The sequence below is a fragment of the Phalangium opilio genome, unplaced genomic scaffold, assembly GCF_054372755.1.
Source record: "Phalangium opilio isolate 3A_F unplaced genomic scaffold, DU_Popi_V2 ptg000060l_1, whole genome shotgun sequence".
Classification (NCBI taxonomy): Eukaryota; Metazoa; Arthropoda; class Arachnida; order Opiliones; family Phalangiidae; genus Phalangium; species Phalangium opilio.
Window position 1 is genome coordinate 9,481,748 of NW_028324177.1, and position 9,626 is coordinate 9,491,373.

Here is a 9,626-nt window from a genome sequence, read left to right on the forward strand (position 1 = left end):
AACTTACTCGATTGAATCGTTCAGCAAACCAGAAAAGACCTCAAGAACTTCTTGGCGCAACTGAGTTTCGGTCCAACGCCTGTCCAAAACCATTGAGTCGATTACAAATCCTTTTGAGTGCATGATACTCTTCATTTGACCTTTGGGAGCAACTTTGATTGTGGGACTAGGTAAAAGGACCAATTGCTTTCGAAACTTTCCAGAATTCGTGTTTTTATTATTTGATGATGTTTTTTTCTTTGAGTTGGGTGTTTTGCACGGTTTTCTCCTGCTTCAAATGAATAAATTAGCGTATATTTTTAATATTTAAGTTCACAATCTAAAACACTGACAGCAAAACATATCCATTGACTCATGAAGCGTTCGGAAATAGAGCGATCGATATAAACTTTAAACGTAAATATTATTAAATTTATCAAATATGTCACATGGACATTTATAATAAAAACACTTAAGTTGTCTCCCTTAAGAGCGTGTTAACTTAGCAAAATGCTATAGGGTCAATCGAAATAAGAAAGCACAGAGCAGCTTAAATAAAAACTGCTACAAATAAACGATTAATTAACTATGCTCAGGTTCCAATAAAAGTTTTTTTTCTGTTCCCCAGTGTTGCCTGGCCATTGGTAAGTCATGAGTGAGAGAGGTTACTAGTTTATGTTCTCATAGTACTTTACTCACAGAGGGCCTTAAAACACTGCACTGAAGTTCATAAGCTGAGAGAGGGGGTGCGGATTTTCTGTGGCCCTTTTAGTGAAAACTATAAGAGTGCTGTCAGTTGTGACGTCAGAGCCAAGGTTAAACGTCACGAGCCTGCCTTTAGCAATGGGCGGCCATGACAGTTACGGTTTTTTCTTTATGGGAAAACAGCATGGGTGACGTCACACCGGCGCTTCTTACAGCACTCTATATAACGTACATCGATACAAATCACGTGACACGATTATAGTTTCACCGACCGAACACGTGGAAGGTTCAATTAACAACCCTATTTATGGACAACTTTAGATAAGTTGCACGACCTTCCTTTTCTTCCCCCCTCCCAATTTTAGACACTCCTATCATAAACAACAGAAGCATAATTGAAATTAAATTAGCCTTTATGGTACGGACTTTAGTTCAGGATAACTAGGTTGTTATTTTACCATAACAAACTTGCATTCTTAGGTGTACTTACAAACGTGGTTGGATAATCATGCAGTATCTAAGCATAATGCTATTTTTAAGTTATTTATACTTTTACACATCATGCACTGAAAGGGAGATTAGATTTTGCTGTCGGTGATATTTTAAACGGATACATACCTAGTGTTTACCATTTTACCAGTTGTTTTTGATAGGGAGTATTTAACCGGATTGTAAATTGCATTATTCTCAGTTTCAAGACACTCGCGTGGACACGAATTGCGATGTTTAGGGGTTCGAAAAAGGACTTTCATTTCGGAATCGATGTCAAGCGTAGATGTAGATCTCCTTCCTTTATTGCCAAGGCTTGTTCGTGATTTCATATTTTCATTTAACGCTTTTCTCAACGCGTCGCTCCCGAGTTCGACTATTTTATTCATAGCCAATTTTACCTTATCATTATTGCTTTCATCACTAGACGACGAATCTTCCATTTTTTACAGCAAAAGTCCGAATCCAAACCAAAACTAGAAGGCCAAAATTCACCACCGACTAGCTGGAGCTCGCGAATTCGCGATTCTAAAATGTAAAGTTTTCAACATTCTAATACAGAGGCTTATAATTCCCATGGGAGCAAAGTGGGAGTTCCCATCAGAAGCCCCCTAACAGCTCGATTTTGGCAATGAATTTTTAAGGCGTATTTTCGATTCTTATCTGCCGAAAAAAATTCCACTGGCTAAAATGGTCGTTGTAATTTTTTGTGACATCAGTGACTTTCGGGGGAAAAATATAAAAAAAATAGATACAGGCACAGGCTAGTAATTGTTTTTTATGCCGTTTTCAATGGATCAATATTAAAGAACCTATAAATTAAAGTTACTCCATTGAAAATGCCAATGGACAACGGCATTAAATTCGAATTTTTATAGGTATAGTTATGGTCACTTTAAAAAAATGTTACCATTTCGATTTTAGATGAAGAAACAATGTTCAACTCAACCGCAATTAAGTGTACAAAAATTGGGAGGTTTCGGAAAATATTCATCGCCAACACCCGTCACTGTATAAAATAATCGCTGATAGTAACTCCCTTATAATAAACTCCTGTCTAAACTCTAAGGGCTCGTTTTCATAGGCGCGAGTTGCGTGAAAATTTCGAGCATAAGCGGAAACGTTCGAAAAAAATACGTTACTGCGCGTATTCAAGCTCGTGAAGCGTGAGCGTTTTCGAATTTTCTAGCTTCTATGAAAACGAGCCTTAACACGAGTCATACCCTAGCCCGAGGTCACATGGTAATAAAACATATCGTCGCATTTATCGTGGGAAAATTTCAATCGCTCGTCGTCACTGGTTGAGCTTCTGAGTGCTCTTGGTTTTAAATATTAGGGAATATTTCTTAACCATCGAAAACTACTATAAATTATCGTGCACAAAAACTTTTCGTCCATTTGCTGGTTCTGGATATCATTCTCAAATCAAAGTAAATTTTGTCATATAAGATGCATTCAAATTAGTTTCTGTTAAAAATTACTGCTAGGAATTACAGCTCTACTAAATCTGCAGAAAGTTATTTTCTTTGTTTTTGCATGTTTTTTTCTTTATGCACGGTCAGAATTCTGATACCGAAATTAATCAAACAGCATGGCTGATATCCGTAACAGCATGAGAACATTTTATAAGTTCCCTGACACTGGTTCCGTGTTTCCCTAGCGATTAAACCTGTTAAGAACACACTATAATATACTTGTACAGGGTTGCCACAGGTGTTTCATTTCAAAATTCCCTGACTTTTCCAGGTACTGTGGCAACACTGTTGTAGCATTTTACCTTTATGATTATCCCATGTTTTCGTTTTATTGAATTTTAGTGTTGTAATAAAATTTAGTCGGCCCAAAGACGATTTAGCGTTTAGTGTCTATATAGACAGGAAACTTCCGGTTATCAATCTCTTTGAAAACCAGGGCAACGCCGGGTATCTTAGCTAGCAATCTATCTTTTCCCTTTACACACTTCATAAACTTAAGAAACCAACGTTTTGCTAAATAACTTTAAACAATGTAATATTATTTTCGGCTTTGTATTTGTGACCCTGTGAGCTAATTAAGAGTGAGAGCATCATTTGCTTTCCTTCGTGTAACACGCTTGAACAATGAATGCTTGATATTATTTGACACTATATTTTTTTCAGAATCCTAAAGTTCATTTAATTAATTTAATGGTATGAATATTCATGTGCGGCTTTGAATGATTCTATAACTCTTTACCACTACATAAATATCTCCGCTTGCTTTCTCACCGGACAGTTCCGTCTCTATTCTTCAGAATACAGCCCCTCTTTTTAAATGCGTCATATTTAAGGCTATAAACATGAATAAATACCACACCCATGAATATGGAACATTTCTATGATTTAAATTGTTGATAACAGTTTGGGGATTTATATAAATATATATGTATATTTTTTTACAGAAAAATATTCGATTATTTCGTAACTTTTATTATGGGTGATGTGGATCGATATGTAAATGAATTATACCATGCTTTCTCACAAGCAATGAGACTTCGATATACTCAAGACTATAATGTAATTGAAATCAATTACAGAAGAATTGAAGGTCATGGAAGAATACTCGCGGCAATGATTAGTGTGCTTCAAGAAAATAGCAACGGCGATCTTGATTACTTAATTTCGATTTTAACTGATGTATATAACGGTGTATCATCTCTAGTTAATGAGTTTGAAGAAAAACTTAATGCTCAAAGTTCAGTGAACGATCCATATATCTGCCCTATATTACATACCGGTTCCGTTGGCCATCCTCGATATGATGTGTCAAGACAAGATATTGAATATTGTAGAAATCACTTGGGATTGTCGTGGGTTCGAACAGCAGCTTTTTTGGGAATAAACGTGAGAACTTTATTTCGACATCGCCGTCGCTTAGGAATTTTTGAGAATGAAGATCGTCTTTCAAACGAGCAGCTTGATAGTCATATTTTAACCATATTAACGAGAAATAGTAACGTTGGTGAAACTTACGTAATGGGAGGACTACGAAGTTTGAGATTTACAGTGCCAAGATGGCGTGTTAGGGAAAGACTCAATATTCTTGACCCTGTGGGAAGAGCTCTAAGAAGACGATATCCCATACTCCGAAGAGTCTACAATGTTCGCTGTGCTAATGCTTTGTGGTAATATCTAATTAATTAAATTATTTTCAACACATAGAACTGACTAATGTGTGGAAATACAGGGTGTTTCTGAAAAGTCCATCACAAATTAAGGGGCGTGTTTATGGGACCAAACTGAGCGGAAAGTACCAAAGAACATGGGGTCTACAACATTTAGTTTCGGAGATATGGCCCCCCAAACATTTGCCCCAAAAACGAGAAAATATCCCAAAATGTGGAGTAAGGGTTATTGCCATTACCCAACTTGTTTCGAAGTCATAGACAATTTCAATAGCCTTGAATTTGAGAAACACTACTGTAACTTTAGATAGCAGAAGGGTATAAATGGGTAGAAGTACGCGTACGGCGGTAATGTAAAGCTAATGCCAAGTGTCATAGTGTTTTAAGATTTCTCAGCACCCAGTAAAATGGTGGACCTCAACCTAGAGGGCAAGAAGTCCCAGAGGCCGTAGAAGACGAAGTCCTTACTATTTTCGAGGACGAACCAGAAGCAAGTACCCGCCAGGTGAGTAAGCGATTAGGCGTTGGTCACGTGCTCGTGTGGAAAATCCTCAAAAGTCACCAGTTTCATTCTTACCATTTTCAAAAGGTTCAAGGTTTGAATTCCGCGGACTACCCACGACGCATTGATAAACGCCATTGATTTCCCGCGTAGTCTGTTAGTCACAGACGAAGCTAATTTTTCGCAAGATGGTATTATTAACCTGCATAATAAGCATCAATGGTCCCAAAGAAACCCTCACGCAACGCTCGTTAAATCTCACCAAGTACAATTTAGTTTAAACGTGTGGTGCGGTATTGTAGGTGACAATTTAATTGGATCTTATTTTCTACAGCCCAGGTTAAACGGTGAGGCGTACCTACAATTCTTACAAGACGTTTTACCGGAATTACTTGACGACGTGCCCTTAGGTTTGGTGCGCAGAATGTAGTTCATGCATGACGGTGCACCACCACATTTCAGTCTCGCTGTCCGAGCTCACCTTAACGCGACGTTCTCTTTTCGGTGGATAGGTCGAGGTGGACCCGTGAAATGGCCTGCTCGATCACCCGACCTTAACCCGTGCGATTTCTACCTTTGGGGCCACTTGAAGGACATAGTTTATCAGAGTGAAGTACCTGATGTGGAAGAGCTTCGTCGACGAATCGTTAATGCCTGTCAAACTATTCGCGATACTCCAGGCATTTTGCAACGTGTTAGGGAATCGTTTGTAAGGCGTGTTCAAGTTTGCCTTAACGCGGGTGGTGAACACTTTGAACAATTCTTGTAGTAGTTATTTGTTACAGATTAAGAATGAAGAACTAATAAAAAATACATTTACATTGGGATCGTATCATGGCGTTTTCTCTGTGACACATCAAACACTAACGTAATGAACAAACTCAACCTTCAATCGCAACCATTTTACTGGGTGCTGAGAAATGTTAAAACACTATGACACTTGGTATTAGTTTAACATTACCGCCGTACGCGTACTTCTACCCATTTATACCCTTCTGCTATCTAAAGTTACATTAGTGTTTCTCAAATTCAAGGCTATTGAAATTCTCTATGACTTCGAAACAAGTTGGGTAATGGCAATAACCCTTACTCCACATTTTGGGATATTTTTTCGTTTTTGGGGCAAATGTTTGGGGGCCATATCTCCGAAACTAAATGTTGTAGACCCCATGTTCTTTGATACGTTTCACTCAGTTTGGTCCAATAATCACGCTCCTTAATTTGTGATGGACCTTTCAAAAACACCCTGTATATGTATCTCAGATAATTTTGTGAGCACTTACTGTCGCAAATGGTAGCATAGAATACACCGATTTGTTTTTGCTTTACAGTCCTTTATCCAGGGAAAATTTTAAAATATGATATTCTCTTATCGCATGAAAAAGCTTCAAGTTAAAATTGTAATACAACTCATCAGACTACAAACGCGATTCCTCGTAAGAAACAAGGTTATTAAGGGACGGGAGGAATGAAATGTAATCTATCACTGGTAATACATACTTTTTTATCGATTATTCAACTAAAAATATGACTTGCTTACATAGTAAAACCTACAGCAGTATTTAAAAATTATTTTAAAAATCAAAATTCCGTAACGATCGATGTCGATTTCAAATTACCCCGGGATGTGATCATGAATCAATAGTTTTTATTTTTCTTCCTTTATATATTATTTAGATTATTATTTAAAAATGGAGAACGATTTTAATTTTTTAATATTCCAAATTAAATTGGAACTATAGTTGCTAACTATTAATAAGGCAACGTTAGGTAGAACCTGGAGAAACACACTTTTGAAATAGGTTCTCTTAATTGGAACAAAGCGGGAAAGTTCTATTTCAGGATAATTTCTCTCATTTCATAATTTTTGAAAAAAATGGATTTACCATTCTTTGTTTGTTCATTAATTTTTTCTAAAGTTATTTACAATTTTAATGGATTTTTCAAAACTATTAAATTTGAGAGATATATATATTTGAAGGACTGCAAAGCAAAACTCCTTTTGAGTAATAACTAATAACAGGAGTTTAGTTTTACTTATACTCTTATACTGTGTCCGGCGTTGGCGATGAATATTTTTCAAAAGCGCCCTTTTTCTACAATTTGGGTTGAAAATAGTGTCCACCTTTAAAATTGAGAGGTGATGAGATTAGAGAGGGTGAATTGTTTTATGGGGTATTTACGTCACCATAACTGTATTCTATTAAAATCCGAATTTAAAAAGCATCACTGGCCTATGCCTGTATAAATGTTTCTACCAGAATGATGTTTCCGCGTCACCCTAGCTGCTTTCTCACAGGCTCCCACAAAAATGACGTCCCTTATGCTTTTAGCTAGGGCAAATTTTTATTTATTTTTCTTCGGCAAAGAAGAATCGACAATTCCTCGTAATTGCGTTGCATTCGCAGTGATTGAAAATTTTATCGCCAACGCTAAACTGGAAGACGCTTCTGATGTGAACTTCATTTAGTCTGGCGGATAGCTGAAAAAATCGTGCACTTTCTCAAGAAGGCATGAAATTGTAAACTCACCTAACATAATTTTAGGAAGCACCCCTCGAGATTCGCCGCCTTCGAGCTACAGAGAAAAACAGGAACAAATAGATTTTTCAACTTGGAATCTTTAACAGGCCATTTTCTCGGTCTTTCTGCTTGACGTAAATGGGAGGTCTAGAAATCGTCACCTCTGACGTCATGCACCATGTATTTGAACTTACAAACCACGTGATATTGGCATCGCGATTCCCGCGACCTATGAGCGCCAAACCCTAATGTTAACAAATTCTCTTTGCGTGTGCTGGACTTTTTTGTTTGAGCTACTTTTTTACTATTTTTTTTTGTTTTTAATGACTTGATATATATTGACAACAGAAGTTTTTTGGTATAAGCGTATGAGTTATTTAGATTCGTTGCGAGAGGCTTTATTTTGTTGATTGATTAGGTGAATTTTTTCCTGTGGTTTTCTTAATTTCCTTTTGTTCTTATACATGTGAACAGCCAATGAAACGCAAGGAGGGAGGCGCGGGCTGTTAAACAAAGTTTTAAGCCCATCCCCTTACATTCAATCAGTAATTAGTATGGGGTCTATGGATTCTTAAAGATTCCAAGTAGAAAAAATCTATGTATTCCTGATACACGACATTTTCTCTGTAGCTCGAAGTCGGCGAATCTCGAGGGGTGCTCCCTAAAATTATGTTAGGTGAGTTTTCAATTTCACGGCCGCTTTGACGGCTTGTCACGGCTGTGACAAAGAGATACGGAATGCATCCAATCTTTAATTGACTTAATATACTTCAAAATCTCTTTATACCAAGTTTCGTGCCTTCTTAAAAAGTGCATGATTTTATTGAATCCTCCAGACTAATTACGAGCTAAAAGCTTTTACAAATAATTATGTGACCTATGCGGAAATGTTTTACATTCGCAATATTTTGTAGTAGTTCACTTTTTAAATATTACCATTACTAGGCCTATATGATGGTAATATTTTATCATTGTGTTCAACGTGCGAGGTTGCTTCGTCGATTTTTTTGTAAATTATCATAATGAAGGATAAATTTTCCAGGCATATGGACGGCAACCACAAATTAATTACGTGGAGGATAGTTTTTCACGGGTGTATTGACGGATTCAGCAGACGAATTGTTTATTTAGAATGCCGCACAAATAACCGCGCAACGACTGTACTCAATCTCTTCCAAAGAGGTGTTCAAGAACTCGGTCTTCCATTAAGGGTTCGGGGAGATAAAGGCACTGAGAATGTGGAAGTTGCACGATTTATGTTAAGGTCTCGCGGTTTGGGAAGAGGAAGTTATATTACTGGCCTGTCTGTCCACAACCAAAGAATTGAAAGACTTTGGAGAGAAGTAAATCGTCTGATATCGTCATATTACAGAGGAATCTTTATGTTTATGGAAGATGAAGGAATATTGGATCCGAGTAATGAAACGCATATATTTGCTCTTCACTTCATCTTCCTACCAAGGATAGAAGATTCGTGTGAACAACTGCGAAATTCTTGGAATTTCCACTCGCTGAGAACCGAAAACAATTATTCCCCGTTGCAACTCTGGACAATGTCTAGATTGGATCACGAACATATATTAACCGAAAACCAACTGTATTTGGAACAACTAGATATGTACGGCCTGGAAGAATCCGAATCGGTCCCGCTTGAAACAGGCAACAACGTCGTTGTCGAAGATTGCTATTTCAATCCCGGAAATCTTTTTCTCCAGCTACTAACAAATGCATTCAATCCTGTAGCTGATGATGGCAATCATGGTATTAATATGTATCGCAATGCTCTTGAATTATTGGTTGAACACGGGTTTTTAAATTCAAATGATTAGATATGCTTTTCTCGTTACCAAACCTTTATGTAGTATATTTAATAATCACATATTGTGAAAGCTTATAATCAAACGTTCTTTTGTGTTTTTTGGACTTAATGTAGTTTTTATTCACACTTGAATATATTTTAGAACAATGTTAATGTCGTCTCAATACTGCGCGTTACTTCCTCCAAATTTCGAAATCCATTCACACTTGAATGTTTTTTAGAAGAATGTTAATGTCGTCTCAATGCTGCGCGTTACTTCCTCCAAATTTCGAAATTTTTAATGGCAAATACTTACGAGAAAAAAGTATTTAGTTTTATAATTGATCTATCCCTTGAGTTACTGATATCTTGTTTCACGAGAATTTTAAGGGAAATTATTGTGGAATCATGTGGCGAAACTACTCTCAAGATCAGGTGTGATAGTAAGCCCTAGTAAGGAATTCGATACCTCTTATAGTGCTATAATTA

The 9,626-nt window shown here is 37.0% G+C and overlaps 1 protein-coding gene across 1 annotated transcript; it reads left to right on the forward strand.

The window, feature by feature from the left end:
- The first annotated feature begins 3,557 nt into the window (after positions 1-3,557).
- Positions 3,558-9,313, forward strand: LOC149667079 (uncharacterized). Its single transcript, XM_089841576.1, has 2 exons — positions 3,558-4,315; positions 8,382-9,313. Exons 1-2 carry the CDS (start codon positions 3,624-3,626, stop codon positions 9,166-9,168), a joined length of 1,479 nt encoding a protein of 492 aa, XP_089697702.1. The 5' UTR covers positions 3,558-3,623; the 3' UTR covers positions 9,169-9,313.
- The last annotated feature ends 313 nt before the right edge of the window (positions 9,314-9,626 follow it).